Source organism: Corticium candelabrum, chromosome 7, assembly GCF_963422355.1.
Source record: "Corticium candelabrum chromosome 7, ooCorCand1.1, whole genome shotgun sequence".
Taxonomy (NCBI): Eukaryota; Metazoa; Porifera; class Homoscleromorpha; order Homosclerophorida; family Plakinidae; genus Corticium; species Corticium candelabrum.
In genome coordinates, this window is record NC_085091.1 from 4,124,545 (window position 1) to 4,141,870 (window position 17,326).

General features: G+C 43.6%; 3 protein-coding genes and 2 long non-coding RNA genes across 6 annotated transcripts; 3 read left to right on the forward strand and 2 right to left on the reverse strand.

Annotated features, from left to right (window-relative positions):
- The first annotated feature begins 54 nt into the window (after positions 1–54).
- Positions 55–1,378, forward strand: LOC134182656 (uncharacterized). The gene is made up of 2 exons (XM_062650090.1): positions 55–1,096; positions 1,166–1,378. The coding sequence occupies exons 1-2, from the start codon at positions 529–531 to the stop codon at positions 1,255–1,257; spliced, it is 660 nt and encodes a 219-aa protein (XP_062506074.1). The 5' UTR covers positions 55–528; the 3' UTR covers positions 1,258–1,378.
- Positions 1,379–1,518: 140 nt separating this feature from the next.
- LOC134182600 (uncharacterized) lies at positions 1,519–1,991 on the forward strand. The gene is made up of 3 exons (XR_009970367.1): positions 1,519–1,605; positions 1,688–1,774; positions 1,850–1,991. It is a non-coding gene; the product is annotated as an uncharacterized LOC134182600 (long non-coding RNA).
- A 575-nt stretch (positions 1,992–2,566) lies between these two features.
- Positions 2,567–3,239, reverse strand: LOC134182601 (uncharacterized). The gene is made up of 3 exons (XM_062650027.1): positions 3,117–3,239; positions 2,987–3,055; positions 2,567–2,921 (listed from the first exon to the last, which is right to left on the reverse strand). Exons 1-3 carry the CDS (start codon positions 3,185–3,187, stop codon positions 2,567–2,569), a joined length of 495 nt encoding a protein of 164 aa, XP_062506011.1. The 5' UTR covers positions 3,188–3,239.
- LOC134182602 (uncharacterized) lies at positions 2,884–3,640 on the forward strand. Of its 2 annotated transcripts, XR_009970368.1 has the most exons (3): positions 2,884–2,954; positions 3,006–3,102; positions 3,164–3,640. It is a non-coding gene; the product is annotated as an uncharacterized LOC134182602 (long non-coding RNA). The 2 variants fall into 2 exon arrangements; XR_009970369.1 differs by having other exon boundaries at positions 3,006–3,640.
- An 8,441-nt stretch (positions 3,641–12,081) lies between these two features.
- LOC134181705 (zinc finger MYM-type protein 1-like) lies at positions 12,082–14,630 on the reverse strand. The gene has a single exon (XM_062648973.1). It carries the CDS (start codon positions 14,628–14,630, stop codon positions 12,180–12,182), a length of 2,451 nt encoding a protein of 816 aa, XP_062504957.1. The 3' UTR covers positions 12,082–12,179.
- Positions 14,631–17,326: the final 2,696 nt, after the last annotated feature.

Here is a 17,326-nt window from a genome sequence, read left to right on the forward strand (position 1 = left end):
GGGAGGTCGATTGGCGTACGGGACTTCCTAACATCCTAACATGGCGGCGTCCACTGTTCGCTATTCGCTACCTGGCGAGTTTAGTTTTTAGGCCTGTGGCTACGGTACTGGTACCTGGAAGGTTATTTTGGTCTCATTGCGTTTTATTACAACTACTGGCGTAGAATTTACTCGATACCAGTGCGCCTGTGCTTTGCTAAAGGCAGCAGTATCAAGAGGGAGTCGTTGGATACAATGGGTACAGAAGGGTGTGCGATAGGTGTAGTAGTGGTAGTGGTAGTGTTGTAGATGGTAGGACCGTTTTGCGACGATGGGACTGGATTTATGTGGCCACGCCTCAGATTGCCACCGCCCATAGGGGCGCGTTTCTTTAACCTCCACCGGCTAATCCGGATGAGGCGGTAGAGTTTCTGCACGTTTCATTTACCTCCACCGAATAAGGCGGTGGAGCTCCACCAACTCAACCACCCTCTCGCTGGTGGAGGTTCGGTACAGGTAGGTCACTGCGCATGCTCACTACTTGACAGAATGGCAGGAAGAGGACGGATTTTCAATGTAGGATCTCCAACAGAGTGCAATCTTGTCAGAACGCTTACAGGAGATCGTTCCACTCCTTTGCTGTGGGCACCAAGTGGATTGGCTAGGGAGGAGCCCCCTGTTCGTACGGATGTCGTCATGACACGCTTTTGTGAACCGTCTGCAGCTGTAGCTATCTTCTGTAACAGCGAACAACAAATTCAGAGGACTCCGGGACCTAAAGAGGCTGAGGGGAGACGTTCCAGTCTAACCCTACATACTGATTCGTCTTGTTCGTCTGCTGATAGAAGCAGATCATCCACACCTGTAACTACCAGCATTGCAGCTACTACTAGTGTCCATCAGTGGGGTAAAACGGAAACCTTGCTTCTTCTCAGTCTCTACGTGGTCCACAAAGAAGAATTGACAGACAAGAAGACGAAGAAACGGTGTGTGTGGAAGAAGATTGCAGAAGAACTGACAAGGAAGGGATATTGCGTAACTGGTTTGCAGTGTGAGAATCGGTGGAAAACGCTGAAGGCATTGTTCCGCCGCGCAATAGATCACAACAAGAAAACAGGTCTGCTAATATGAAACAACAATTTTTTATTGTTATCATTTTTCTCATGATGTGCTGTTGAATTCATAGGGCGGGAACCACGTACTTGTGATTTCTTTGAAGAACTTAAAGCGACACTGTCAAGATTTGAGCGCACAAGTGCGCATGCTTGTGCGCTCTAGGCGTGTCACACTACGCGCGCAAACCTACATCGGGACTCCTAGGACAGCGTAATGGCGTTTCGTGACTATAGAACGCGTATTAGTGCATCAGACACGTCTGCTGACGAAGGAGCAGTGGTTATTCCGGTACGCAGACAATGGGACATTTCGCTAGGATGTCTATAGCTAGGAGTTGATTATACGTGTTTTCAGGAAGAAGCTAGATGCAACTGCAAGGGTACATGCCAGAGAGTCCGTCGGGGGGGGGGGGGGGATAGAGGTTGTCAATGTAAAGCAGCAGGGGTACGATGTGTTCTATTATGCGGATGCAGACAAGAACGTTGCAGAAATCGTGAAGATCACTTGGACGTTAGCTTGCATGGAGCCTTTTTGTAGCTAGGCTACCTACGCGTTGATAATATTATTGGTGTGCCTTTTTCACTGAATACAGGGTGCACATATGAGGAATGATGGTGAAGAAACAGTCCGTGCTGTAACAGCTCCTAGAGAGTCATTTCCCACAGAGGAAGAAATCCAGGTTGTAAAGATACCCATTGATACAATTGTCCTAATATCTCGCAATGATGATAGGTATTACATGAGTTCTTTGTAGGGATTCGTGAGAGGGTTGACAATAGAACAGCTGCAAAGAACGTTGACCAGTTTCTTGCGTCATGGTAGAGGATCGTTTGATCTTGCCAGAATGTATTCTGATATTGAGGACCAAGGCACTGTGGGAGATCACCCGTTTGCTACCCCCCCCCCCCCCAACCCAAATCCTCCTAGGTGGTGCAAATGTGGAAGGTGTGGGGACATGGGTACAGGAAGAGCAAGAGAGAACGTCTGCTGCCAACAAGATCAGTGTGTCACAACGGAAGAATATTTGAGAGCCACATGTCTAGATCATAATGTGCTGACACTGACCATCCGACTACATGCAGATTACATGAGTGAAAGACCCAACTACAGAGCAAATGGATTTCGAAAGGCAGCTTATCGGCAATACATTCTTGGTCGCTATGGATATCTGGGTAAAGGAACAAGACGAATAGCTCCTTCTTGTGTTGTTCGTTGTGTCAGACATTGGTTTCCAGCACCAGATGGGAGGTACATGGGCTACAAGAGTGAGTAAGCAACGTTTAACAGGGATATTCCTCTAGGTACCCTAACTTTAGCTAAGTAGGTTCTTGGTATACATTGACTGTTCCTTTTATCCCGCATCCACGTTATCGATTTCATCGATTTCTCTGGTTGTGAGAGCATTGACTGTTGAGTTGCTGTTACCTTCACAGATAATATAATATATGATATATGAAACGTTGCTTTGATTTCAACTCAAAATGGTCATTGTACCTGTTCTGCTGCGCTGCTGTTCTACAAGAGAACTGGTACCAGGAGGAGCAACAGGAGCAATAGTTGACTGCGCAAAAGAAGATTTCAATGGCTTCTGTAGTACTGATTCAGTATCTTTGATTTTTCGCAGTAATACTCTGTGCATAAGCTGTGAAATGTGTGGGTAAGTCTTGTGCTGCTTGACCTTTGTAACGGTCCACTGTTGTGAGTTTTTATTGTATTTTCTGTGAAATCTTCTCTCACTAGACGTTTTTGGTTGTGCATGTTGTCTGTCCACATGAACATTGTGATCCAGTGCAGCAAGCAAACAGCGAGCTTTGAATGCATCAAACCTGTCATCAACAAATGAGGAAACACTTGCCATGGTAAACTCATTGATACAAAGTAGCAAAATAACCCAAATGCTGTTCGTTTAGGGGCATACTTCAAGATTACACTGTGGTAGTTCTCTAATGCACCTGTATGCCTAGAATCAAACATGCATCATGACCATTGGACTAGAATGAATCTCAAGTGAGAACCAATACCTAGATCGTGCATAATATGCCATTGATCTCATCCACTTTGCATCAAGAACAATCTTCCTGAGAAATTTCATTGCTTGAGAATCTACTCCGAGAGGTGTCTTTGCAGTGTCATTGATATCAGCTTCTGTCAATTCACTGTGGTGGCATCTACTAGTGGCCCAGGTATGCTCACCAGAGACGTGATGCAGCACTTTTATCCAGATGGCCTGCAATGAAAAATTGCATATCTCAGAATGAGGAGTCTGTGACTTTCTAGTTCTTACATATACTTCTCTTGTTGATTAATAATTTATTGATGAAATAGTAGGTTTTTGCCACCTACTGTGTGATATAATATCTCAATTAGCTAGCAAACACAAGACAACTACACTGGAGCGGTGTTGACATTGATTCATGCCCTAGCTTGATATAAGTTTGGGTATTGCTGGTGCTAAGTGATGTCTTCTTCTGTTTTATTTCAATGCGTAAAAAAAGATGAACGAAATTTTGGTTTGCAAGACCAAAATTGGTGAACTGCTATCAAATCTGGAACTACTTCTCATGATATATTGATAGCACACACACACACACACACACACACACACACACACACACACACACACACACACACACACACACACACACACACAACCAAAAGAGCACCTTCAATTTCTGGACGTCTCCCTGTGCCTGTTCACACGACCACCAGAAATGGTTGACTATGGACCTTTTCCATGGTCTTAATTCTGCAAGCTCCTTTTTCTTTGATGCCTGGAAAAGAACAAGCTATTGAACTGATTTTGAAATAAAATTCGTTGTATCAAAAGCCTAAAAACCTCAGACAACGCGTTTGCTAGCTTCTTGACTTTATGCCAGACATCTAGGGAATGAAAGATCTCTTTATATTCAGCATCTCGTGCTACACAGTATAGTAGAAAACAAGAAGATAGAGTCGTACCACCTGTGAGTTAGCTGAAAAGGTTATACCCATCATTGCTTTTACACTTGTGGATGCATCTGTGACAAGTTCTACTACGTTGATCCTGAGTCGGACAGATGTCATTCCTCGCTGAAGACCAAGTTTCTCCATCCTCATGCTCTTTAAGTCTACATCTCGTTTGTCAACAATTTGTACATCAATAACTTTGTGGCTCTCACAATCCATTAACGAGTAGACACAGTACTTTGCTGAGAAACCTGGTGAGTCGTTCCTCCCATCACCAGCTAGGACAACAGGGCAGTTTGCAATGTCAGCAAGATTTGTCTCCCTGGTCTCCGACCAAAGTTCAAAAACTGAGGGACAAATGTAGAGTCTTTGAATTCGATAGAATGTTGATTGTGACTGGAACTTCAACCCCAAGAAACGGCACATGAGCTCAATCTTTGCAAACTGGTTGTCAGAGAGAACTATTGAGGAAGCAAAAAGCAGGTCGTTGGTGAAGAAGGGATATGACTATCTTTCCTTGCAACGCTTAGAGCTACTCCATGAGCCTTCATGACGATTTCTGCAATGCCATTGTAAACAAAGTGTGCCACCAACATACGTTTGCTTCACTGATATCTTTTCTTGACAGAAGGGATGCCTGCATGCTGTCCCAAGAAGCTGCAAGATGTTGTCTGCATCACACACCACTCGAGCACAAGTAGTCGTCTCTTCCAAATCATTCTCCAAGATGGTTCTTTGTGATGGTATGGAGCTGCCATGAGCACAAAAGTTGATGACTTGAAGCACTGGATGTGGTCGTGTGTAATGGATTGGAATCTATAAAACATCCTGATACTACACATGTGAGTTAATAAATTTCTACTCTCTCAACCTCAGTTTCATTTTGAGAAGGAATTGGTCCTGCTGAAGAATTTATGTCTGAATTTTCTGGCAGAATAGATGTATCCAAGAAACTTGCATCAAGTTCATCATCCAAGCAAGGGGTTTCATCTATCAGTTCAGGTAAGGAATCACTGCAACTGGATAACAGACAAACGTACCCCTATTCATGCCCAAGCAACTTTGTAAATGAATGAAGAAATCTAGGTACCGTACGTTTCTAAATGATGGTCAATTCAGATCTGTCATCTGATTCACCTTGAATTGCCAGTAATCGCTGTATCCTGCAAGCAGAATGTATGCAGAGAAAGTAATGAAACCATGAAAATGGCTTCCAATGAAGGATTTACTCAGATTGGTTGTGGATTTCTTCATCATCTTCTGACCTACTCAAACAGAATCTAGAATCAGAGAACATGACAGCGCAGGCAAGCATTCTACCCTGATGTTGATGAACTGACATCCGAGTGCTGCCACACACCTACGGACGCTTTTTCTTCACTGTTACCTTGACTGCTGCTTGTAATATTTACAGGTGTGCACCCATCCTCGACTCCTGACAAGTAATCTTCACTAACCATGTACAGAGAGTATATAAATTATGTAGAATTTACAAAACAACTTTATCAAAACAATCGAGAAGCAGCAAACTGCCTCCATCACTAATACAATATCGTGGGCAAGAACGTAAATTGTCATCTAAAATATATTTTACCATTTCTGACTGATAGGACTCAAACGTGTGGCAAACCGTTGTCTTCCTTGTCTCACCTGGTTGGGTGTAGAGCAGAGATTTAGTAGACCTGTGGCACATATGTACATTGCAGGGAGAGAAGTTCCAGTAGGCTGTACATGTCCAATCACACACACAATGCAGTCTAGTGTTGTTTACTTTCATACTCTCTTGAATCATCAGTTCTTATTCGCTTAGATGGTAAGGAGTCTTCAGATTCAGGTGCTTCATGTCTTTGGCAACTAAATTCATACGGAACGAGGGCGCACACATGCACACAGCATTACATAATACTACAGTGATTAATTCACATGCAACAATCTCTCACCTGCAGGACTCAACGAATACCAGAAGTAAACCAGCAAGCTCTCCAAAAGACGACACCTGCCACTGAACCTTTAATCGCCAAAGCCTACTATAGATGTCTTGCGACAGTTTAATAGTCTTCATAACACTTGTTGTGCACTTGCGGCGACGTCCTGCCCCTTGACGTGCACCTCCATGGCTTCTCTTCTGAGATACCGAAGTCATATCGGTGACAACTTCCGGGAATCTTGTCCATCACGTGCGGCTTGCAAAGGGCCCGTTTTCGCCGTAGAAAGTAACCGTTCGAAGTCGAAAACAAACGCTATACTTGCTCTATACTTACAAAACTTATACGACGTATCAAATCCATGCGCAATGACCTAGTCAAGTACGACGATATCGGCTGTCAGGCACTCAAAGCACGACAAAAGTCGATCTATTGCCAAAACGTGACAGATAACGCAATATAACTACAGGTAAAATCGCACTTGCCAACGATTCCTCGTTTTGGAGAACTTGAAAAATTTCTACCTAAATTCAAGTTTGCGGGGGGCGTTTAGACGCTAGGTATCCGAGGATAAAATCTTGACAGTGTCGCTTTAAGGTATAGCTGATACCATTCTGAGCGCCCTCTAGACATAAGATATGTCTATGTATGTAATAATGAGTACATTGTAATAATATCTAAGTGCAAATACATATGTAAGTGCTCTGACGAGTACCATCCATAGAAATTTTGCTCTATTACAGAAATAGAATCTATGGTTTATGGCTACAGAATTGATTGCCTCATCTGTGAGTTGAGTATAAGAAAATTGCGTTTTATTGAAAAATGGTATCATTAGCATACAACGGTGGAGTCGTCTCCTATGCTTGAGCGATTCAATGCGAAAGAAGCTTCCAAACCCGTTGATTTACCGACGATCAAAGACCTGCGTTATCAAGCCAAACACACCTCATAGGAGTTTGCGTGCATGCGCAAAGCACAGCTTGTCAAACTTGTCTCCGAAGCCAGAAGCCTGGAGATGGCCTAACGGCAGGATACAACGCGCCAGTCAAACTGGGCGATATCCGGCAATGCGCCGCGTCGGCAATGCGCGAGGTCGTAGACAATCCCGAGCAGCGCCGTGTCGAGTGTAACCAACGATAGAGAACTACCATGGCGAAGAGACTGCATGGCAGCCATGATCACCGCATGTTCTAACGCACGTTAGACGGGTAGGCTTGTTTATGACGTTTACGTGGATTGCATTTTCCTAGTGTGAAATGAGTGAATGCGCATTGATTGCGCATCTAATTGACATCTTCTGCAAAACCAATTGAATGCGATTTGATCCACTACAAGTGTGACATAAGCTACTGTATCATGGATTATGCCATTTCTCGTTACAATAGTACGTATGTAGCATGGCAATTTAGCCGTCACTAAACACGCAAAATGTTACAATTAATGCGTCCTCCACTTCCTGCAATAGTTCAGTCGTTCAGGAATGCCATTGTTTCATGATATTATTTGCCAGATTTGTAAATTTTTGGCTGCAATGAGGAGATACTGCACGGTGACGTGTACTCTTAAGCAGCTTCATTGTCATCATCGTTAACATTATATCGTTAAATCCTGTATTGCTATATCCAGCTACAGCATCAGCTATGCCCAAAGATGGCATTTGTACGTTTGGAAGTAGCGCTTGCTACTACAACACGGTGAATTTGTCTGTATGCAGTATTACAAAAGTTTGTCAACAGGACATTCGAATGCCTGAAAAATTTGGAACAGAATATTGTAATATGCTGACGCGATGCTATAGCCAATGGCAATCTGATGTATATTTTACAAACCCGCGCGTAATAGTAATCCCCACATCTGGAGAACATCTACACTACATTTTATTTTTCGTAGAGTGGTTTAGCAGTTTACAGTGGTTTCTACTGTTACTTCTCAACACCTGTTAGGCTAAGTAGTCGCCGAAAAGTTTTGATTGATGCACAGGCCGGCGAGATCTTGTTGTCTTGTAGCATACATTTTGCAATTGTTAATTGAAGGGCTTGGTGCAAGAACCTGGTAACCCTCAAAAACCTGTTTTTGAGAAAACTGAAGGTAAAGTTTCTCACTCACAGTTCTGAGAGGCAGCAGCCTAAAGACTTGAAATTTGACAGGGATAAAGACACATACCTGGCCTATCTATTCACAAATCCTGGGGTCAAAGGACTTCTACCTTGCAAAGTTTTAGTAGTGTAAATTTGCTTTTGTTGTTTTGCATCGGTACACAGCAAATGGACAAAAGATAAACCTGGGATTTCTGTCTTGTATTTTCTTTAAAACATTTACTTTAAAACTCATTAAACTAGGCTTAATTTTATGCCAACCTAGATGTGGCATTTAGTCACTGTCCATAACATCAGCTTCATCGGCATCACAAGCTGCCGTGCATGGTAACGCTTCGTAAAATCCTCTACATTGTTCTGGCAAAAAAAAAGAGCATAAATGCAACAAGTCTGCCTTCTTTGCAGCCTTGATTGGCTTTCCACGTGGATACCGCTGTTGAAGGACAGGTAATGGCTGGAGAATGCCACGCCTTCTTTGCGAAAACTCCTTCCACGGTTCCAGTTCGTCCATTGTGTAGCGAAACTTAGCTACATGTAGGTTTTCTCGATCAAACCGGAGCCATGATATCTTCTGAAAGTGCACATCTTCACCGTTGAGTGTCTTTTTCCTATTGATTAAACGATAGGTAACTGGATCAAAGGACAGAAGCGTTTGCGGCTCCATTCGAAGCACAGAGAGTGGATTCACACGTCTAGCTTCTCCCACAATCTTTTCCCAATCAGAGGGAAGATAAATGTCTTGAGTTTGCTTTCCCTTTGTCTCAATCTTACCGAAATCAGAATCAATGGGCATGAACGTATGCCCAGGTTTTGGAAACTTGTGCTCAATGGTGTCAAACTTCCCTCTCTCAATAACATACCACCAAAAGGCAACCATTGTGTAATTCTTGTTCTGGCCACCACAACTGTCACTCCATGCTATGAGATGACTTGCTCTTGGAGGTGTACTTTGAAAGTGCCTCAGAAGACAGGATGCAATTTCATTGGATCCCTTTCCTGCTTCGTTTTCTGACCACATGCACATCACTGGGGCTCCTTGACTGGCATGGATTCCTAGATTATACGTCCATAACTGCCGTCTGTAGTATACATCCTCAGTAGCTATCTTTGGCGTAGGCAGTGCTTTCTCAAGATCAAAGAAAATCATCTGAACTTCATCAGGCTTGTCAGTACATTGCTGCTTGTCTGTACCCATAGCTTTGTATGCAGCATCAGCTGCTGTTTTTTGTGGGCAGTCCAGTCTGCTTCTGTACCTTCCCAATCCTCTCCATTCTTCTTCTGGGTCTCGACTTTCCTTCCGAATGCATCACAACGACTACATGTGTCTCGACGAGGCTGAATAAAAGACAGGTTGAATTTCTCAGTAAAGATCTGCCAATATCTGCTTTCCTTCACAGGTTCAAGACCATCAGCAACGCAGTTGTCACTGTAGAGTTGGTACATCTTTACTACTGATAGACCAGATGGTAGAAATTCCCTCTGTACATTGTCATCTCTCGCATAATGAGACACATACCTTGGAAATGAACGAATGTGTTCATCCACCCGTTCCAATGCAGCCACAGGAGTGCGATTTGGACGATTGTCATGGCGTCCACGCATGTCTGCACGAACAACCGATTGACTCTCACGTCCAGGCCTTATCTGCCCTTGAAGATATTCCACACGTTCGCGAGTAAGTCCATGAATTGACACAAACGCCTTCTTACAAACTTGCACTTCTGAGGCAGCAACACGGATAAAATATTCGCAGGTATGCTGTCTTCTGGAATCAGGATCGTCACAAAGCAGGTAATCTCTGTCATCTCTGTACCTCCGCTTTACAGGAATGTAGCGCATCAGACCAAAAAGCTAATCACGTTGGCTGTTGTCGCTTTCCAAGGCATAGAACTTGTCAAAGATGCTTTTTCGATCTTCCTCTTTGACAGCATCAAAGCAGCGTCTTGGCAACGGCAGTCACCGCCAATCACAAGAGATGGAACATGGCGACCGGTTGTCGACACGTACTCCTTTCCTGATCTTCTCAGCTTCTTTCTGCTATTCCGCATCCACTTCGAATAGTGACGAACACGTTTTCGAGATGTTAAGACATTGCCACCATCTTCAACTGCGTCTACATCCGTCATTTTTCTAGCGACATCCGGGAGCGCGTACTTAATCACGCCCTCAATTCAGTTGATATTCCGGAGTTACCAGCATTATGCTTCAAGGCGCTTGCTGCCTCGGAGACTCCACCAAGTAAATTACTGTCTTTTCTCATAGAAAAAACCTGGTAACCCACAGTGTAAATACTGGAAAAAACGCAGATGTATCTAAACACAACTTTCTACTCAATAACTCCACTTTGACCAATATGAGGGTTACCAGGTTCTTGCACCAGGCCCTTCAATTCATCTTGTACGTTTACTACTGGCTGTAGTCACATTTTTGTAACGTGGTCGCCACGATCTCTCCTCGTCGAGGACGCGCACCTCCCATTCTGCGCCCGATAAGTGAAGATATCGAGAGGGCGTTCGAAAGCATTCGGCACTATTTGGCTATCCTACACCTATATATTGAAAGCAACCGAATATGATTAAGATAACTACTGCAAGTAAGACGTGATTTAAATTCAGGGGAGTGTCCTTGTAATAGTCAAAGCTTCTTTCAACAATTTGCCTTTTTCGTCGTATTGTCTTTGATTAGATTAGTCAAGTCAGACTCGTGTTATGCTTCGTGGTATAGTGGTAGAGCATGCTCTGACCGATGCAGGAGACGTGACTTCGATTCTCACCCGGACCGCCTGTCTTCTTGTTCTAGTAGCTGTCAAGAGAGGGATTCTACTTCATCGGAAGTTTTCCAGAAATGCACAGGAAGTTATAAAAGTAGCAAGCTCTACCCAACGAATGTCTAGTCTCCACTCTTCTGGCAGTGTTATCAGAGTGTGGTGGGACAGCAGGTAGCACTACTGTCGTTATAAACATCACGAATACTCTATGACGACACCGGACATGACAAGTACGGCCATCATAAATAAGCTGTTGCCTTAAAGTCTTCCTTGGACAATGAAAGACCATCATCACAGCAATGAGTGCCAGAGGTGGTATATACTGCAATTATCAAATCTCTAATTGGTTGTATTGTTATGGTGAGTGAGACATAACCAGACCGCAAGGTCTAAAGATACCACTCTGAGCGCCCTCTAGACATAAGATATGTCTGTGTATGTAACAATTAGTATATTGTAATATCTAAGTGCAAATACATGTGTAAGTGCTCTGACGAGTACCATAGAAATTTTGCTTTATTGGAGAAATGGGATCTGGTTTATAGCCATAGAATTGAGTGCGTCACCTGTGCACGTGAGTTGAGGGAAAACCGAAAGCTGTGAGCTGTTGTACAAGCTCATCACACGATAAGTCTGACGGCTTTCGCAGTGCTGTCAAGCTCTTCAGGGCGCTGTGCGCGCAAACTCCGATGAACGTTGACATGACAGCACTGCGCTTGTCGCGAGGAATTTCATTTGCCGCCACTTACATATCTCAGTACTGGATCCCAATCGTTCTTCGTCGTGTCGAATTCGTCGAACTTTTCTATTAACACTGTGGTGATAGGTTTTGATTTCTGTTGTGGATCTAGCGAAGCAGCCATTCTTATCGCCACTATAATATCGCAAGACTCGAAACACGATGCTACTAGGCGTCTTGCCTGTATTAACTCGGATACTCTAAAGCCCGTGTAAGGCGACACTACTACAACATGAAAGTTGACACTTTTTTCATCATCGCGAGATGCTACTGATATTAAAGCAGTCCTACCATAACTATTATTTCTGTTGACACTGCCTCTTTAGAGTAGGCTGCTATTAAAGACATCTAAAGAGGCAGTGTCAACAGAAATAATAGTTATGGTAGGACTGCTTTAATATCAGTAGCATCTCGCGATGATGAAAAAAGTGTCAACTTTCATGTTGTAGTAGTGTCGCCTACCAGCGGCGTAACCAGCCTTGTAAGACTGAGGGGGCACTCGAGCGCGGGCATTTGCACTGTAGACGGCGAGTAGTATTTCGTAGAGTTGATATTGTACTTCCTGAAGAGCTCTCACACTGTGCGGTTTTTACACTATAGACAGCAATCTACTTTAGTAACTTAATTCTCCTGTTCTTGTCTATTCTAGCAAATAACTCAATTGCTTCGTCAATGTCTATTTTTCCAGAGAGGTCTCTCTCTATTGCAAGCAAAGCCATACTGTTTAACCGATCTTGACCCATACCGGCCCGAAGATAGCTTTTTAGCCTCTTCAGACACGAAAACGAGCGTTCGCAAGATGCTGTTGACACACCCATAGTCAACACTATGGTCAGAAGTTTATACAACTCTACAAACGCCTCTTTGACTGGCAAGAGATGGTGTAAGACGTCAGATAAAGAGTTTACATCCTTCTTCCTTGCAAGAAACCGTTTGCATTCTTCGGCTTGCACAGAAATGTCCTCAAAATTTAGCTTGTAGTGGACAATCAATGGCTGCATAGTAGTTGCATTGAGAAAAGATGATCCAGGCATGCAAGCGCTACATGCCCTTATCAGTGGACGAGTCTCATGGGAAAATCGGCGCTTCATTTCTCCTATGATTGAGTCAAGCACTTCGTAGTAGACGGAAACTCTAACATAGGTTTCGACGTCCTCTGAAATAACTGGTTGCCTGCCGGTCGTTTCCATTATTACGTACTCATCTAGACGTGTTGGCTGATGGCTGACTCGATTGCGGCGCCTCGACTGGGAAAGATCACCAAGGTCCACTTCGTTGTTTCTGGCCAGTTCTTCGATATCATTCCATAGATTCTTCCACAATGATGAATCAAATGACGCCTCTCTCCATTCAAGCAAAGTGTCTATTGCCGTTTCTACCAAATCTACGGCTGCAGCTAGATCAAGTTGCTTACTCTGCAGTACATCTGAAACCCCCTTTGTCAGTAGGAGAGCTTTCTTAAATATGACGGTACAAGCAATGAACTGTAGAGACTGAATCTGACTTAGTAATCCTTTGGACTGCACCACACGATCCTTGTTGTTCCCCTCAGAAACTCGACGAAGAGTCTCTATGATTGCTTTGTACCCGTCGTGTACAGCTCTTACACTGTCTACCCTACATGTCCACCTTGTGTCTGATAACCGTTTAAGATGAACCGGTTTATACGAGGAATTGATTTCCTTCATATTCTCCTGAACACATTCAAGTACGCAGTGAACGGCCGACGAAGATACGAAAACGTAAAGGGAATTCAGAAGTGAAAAATATTCGTAAGCGACTGGGATAGTTTTGCAGCAGTCTACGAGAGCCAGATTCAGACGGTGTGCATAACAGTGACAGTAAGTAGCCTGAGGACACATAGTCTTGATTTTCGCCTGGACGCCTCCATGCTCGCCGCTCATTACATTCGCTCCATCATAACTCTGAGAAACACACATTGACAAATCAATGCTACTCTCACCCAGTGATTTCGTAATAGACTGGGCGATTCCCGCTGCAGAAAGATCGGTTAAAGCAACGAATCCTAGGAACCGTTCACACACATTGCCTTCAAAAACATATCTCACAACCAAGGACAGCTGTTCGCTTTTGCTGACATCACGTGTTTCGTCTGCCATGAGCGTGAAAGCTCCACTTGCCTTTAACTCGGAGCAAATCTTGTCCTTCACCATCTTTCCAAGTATATCCAGTATGGTATTTTGGACATTAGGTGATAGGTATCTGGCATTTCTAGGAAGGCTATTCTTCTTCTGCTGCAAGCGAGCGTCTTGATTGACTAGGAGGTCTAAAATAGCTCTAAAATTTCCTGGGTTCTCCGACGTCTCTGATTCGTGGTGTCCTCGCAGTGGTATATTTTGTCGCGCAAGGGTGAGAATCACTGTCATAACTGACTTCAGGTAGTGCCGATTAAGCATAATCTCCTCTTCTTCCACATCCCGTAGTTGGTAGTCCACACCGAATTGAACCTTTTCTCTTTCTGCAACAAGACGTTGTTGCCATACTTGCATGTTCGCTCGGTGGTTCGCGGATTCCGCGTGCTGTTTCAGGGCTCCACTTTTACCCTTAGCCTTCTTCCATCCCCGAAAACCAATTGTAGTGAATGCTGGATCAACTCGACTAACTGCTCCTACCTTGAGGTGACGGCAGGGGTAGCAGTATATTGCATCTTTCGCTATGGAATATTCTACCCACGTGAATGCCTTGTACCATTCAGGAGAGAAGGAGCGATGTTTCGAGCCGAACTTAGTTGTTGGAAATTTTGACAGGAGGGGCTGCGCAGGCCTATCTCCAATATGGCGTGACAGATCTGTGAGCGGAACATACATGCAATAATTAGTTAGAGTACTGTACCGACGAAATTGTGTTACAAGATAATAGATATTTCGTGTACCTGCAGGTGATTGTAAACCTTTCATGGCGCCTGGTGCATCCTCGGCACAGTCCGTCTCGGGATTTGTCGGTGATCCACAATCTAGATCTACTTCCAGCTCAGAATCTGCATATATGAGTGCAGGTGCTACAGCAGTTTTCGGTGACACAGGCCCGCTGCTGGCCATGGAAAGATCTACAGTTGCTACGGAACTACTGAAACTGCTCTCGTAACTGCTCTCGGCAAGGACACGTGCCGAAGGAGATAGACATAGTGACTCCGAGGCAGAAGCAAACTCAGACTCAGCATTCTCGCTAATGCCTACCGTAGACGCCGATTCGGAATCCGTAATCACATGCCCTTCTGTACCAACTGAAATGGGAGAATCTGCCCTCGACCTGGTGACATCCTACAGTTACTAGCTAGCTAGTACAGACAGCAAGAGCACACCAGTCACAATTTCACAAACCTCTTGGGCTGAAAGAAAGTCAGAATTGTTTCATTTCTGCTGTTTCCTGACCGTTTCCGGGAAGCCTTCTTCGTATGTGCTTCAGTCATTATAAGCCACGTGTTCGTACATAACGTGCGCTAATTCCACTGACCGGGTGTAAGCATAAAGCGCGCTAATTCTTTTCTAGGTCAGTAGCTCATTTAGCATCTGATTCTGAACATTGGACAATAGGGTTACAAATCAAAGAAAGCTAAAAGTCAAATATTTGGGGGGGCACGTGCCCCCCCAGGCCACCCCGTAGATACGCCACTGAGCCTACATACTGAATTGTAGCCACTAGAACAAGCTCTCACCAGTACAAGCTATCCACTATCTTCCCACGCATTTCGTGAAAAGGGGGAAAACGGTACACAGTGACAGAGTATCGATAGACACAAGCGCTACGGGACAACCATCTGAAGCGATGGTAGTCATGCGACTATTCGTGGATACTCCCCTTCAGGTTAGCCAGTTGTCGGAAGTTCTGAAATTTGTCTTTTCAAGGTGCCTCTGTTTCTAGAATAGAACATAGTTTATTTTTGGTTACTGCTAGCTCTGCTAGGGCGGATATAGAACCAGTCGTCTTTTGATCTCTTTTCCGACTTGCTTGTCTGTTAGAGTACTTCATTTTCATAGCTTTTATCAATGGTTTATCGTGATCCACATTTCAGCTATGCCTGTTTCTAACCGAAATTCAGTCCAAAAGTACGTACCCGGTTGCAAGATGCTTTATCATCCGGCCACTCTTGTAGTATAACAAGTTTGTGCTGTTTTAAAGTTATGTCTTTCATTGTTTCTTCTTGTATTTCAAATTTTGTGAGTGCTACTTGTGTTTAATTAATCAGCCATATTAATACTTTCAACTTTTCTCGCAACGTTCGTCTGCTAGTGTATAACTTCCAAGTGTTTGGTTGATTGTTTTTTATCAGTAGGTAGGTAGGCTTGTCACAAAGACCGTAGTCAACTAGGTACACCTGGGTGCCTCGCTCATAGGCGATTGTAACTTTATTTTGATTGATGTTTAATTATTGATACTAGCTGTCACCCTAGCATAATCTAGAGTAGTTCCTCAACAGCTAAAGATGACAAACGTAAATACATCGCTACCCACTACGCATTACATCACCCCAAAATGCATTTCAACAACTTCACTTAAGCCAGAGACACTACAATACAGCTATAGGAGTTTATAGCTCTCTGAAGATGTTGATTACTTAACAATCGTAATCATCTCCGACGCTTCCATAAACGGTTCTCCAATTGCTCACGAGTAGAGTTTGAGCGTTCATGGGCCATTATATTCAGTTGATTGCTCCTCAAGTCCGCATTGGATCGAAACAAGAAAGTGTGTCTAACAGCAGTCATAGTATTCAGAAAGTATCTGTCTCTGCCCATTGCATTGTTGAGCTGTTCCTCTGCTTCAGTGCTGATCATGCCATTCAGTTCTGGCACATTCTATTCTTCGAAGATCTTATTATTTTTGTTTGGTGTCCTTCTCATGCAGCTTGTCAAATAGACAATACTTTACAGGCACTCCTGTGCTTGGATGACTATACGCACTTGATAGTTGTGGTCTGAAGTAACTGCTGACTGTTCATTGTTAGTAGCCACTGCTGCAAGTATAAGTAAAGAATGATTTCGATCTGCCTGGACATTTGATGGAGTTGCTTCAGTTATCTTTCCATGATATGGATGAAACATACGTGGAAACCGAGAATTTCCGTGTGCAGCAACTATGTGAGCCATATCAACAACAGTTGGTTGGTACTTCATAGACATGAGGACATCAACATAATCCCTTGTACTTTCAGCACGAAGTAAAAACTTAAGGGCATAAACAACTTGATGGGGCGAGTGGTTGACAACCAGTCTTCTAACAACAACAACAACAACAACAACAACAACAACAACAGCAGCAATCATCCAGATATACGGTGTCATTAATGGAACAGCATGGTAGAGTAACAAACCTGATGCACCCCAAATTTTTGAAAACACTATTCTACACCTGCCAGGTATTCATGTTTTCACGCACACGTATTACACAATTCACCTTTGTCCCTTTGTCATGAACACCTGCTTGCCTGCAAAGCTTCTTCACTGTTTCCCTCTATAAAAACATAAAATCCATAAGCATAGTCGTTCTAAATTATGTCTTGATCTTACAGAGCTGTTAATTGTCAAGGAGATTAACAAGTCTGTCATCTGTGATCAGTGAAAAGTGGTGTTGTATTGTTTCATTATTACTGTTGCTTTGATCTGACACTTTCGCTACCCTGTGTTCAAGACGTTGCTGGCACAACGAGTAAATGGGCCAATCCACGGAGTTCAACATGTGTAGTCTGACTTGACCATAAATGGATTGTTGTGACCTATCTTAACAATGTCAGCTT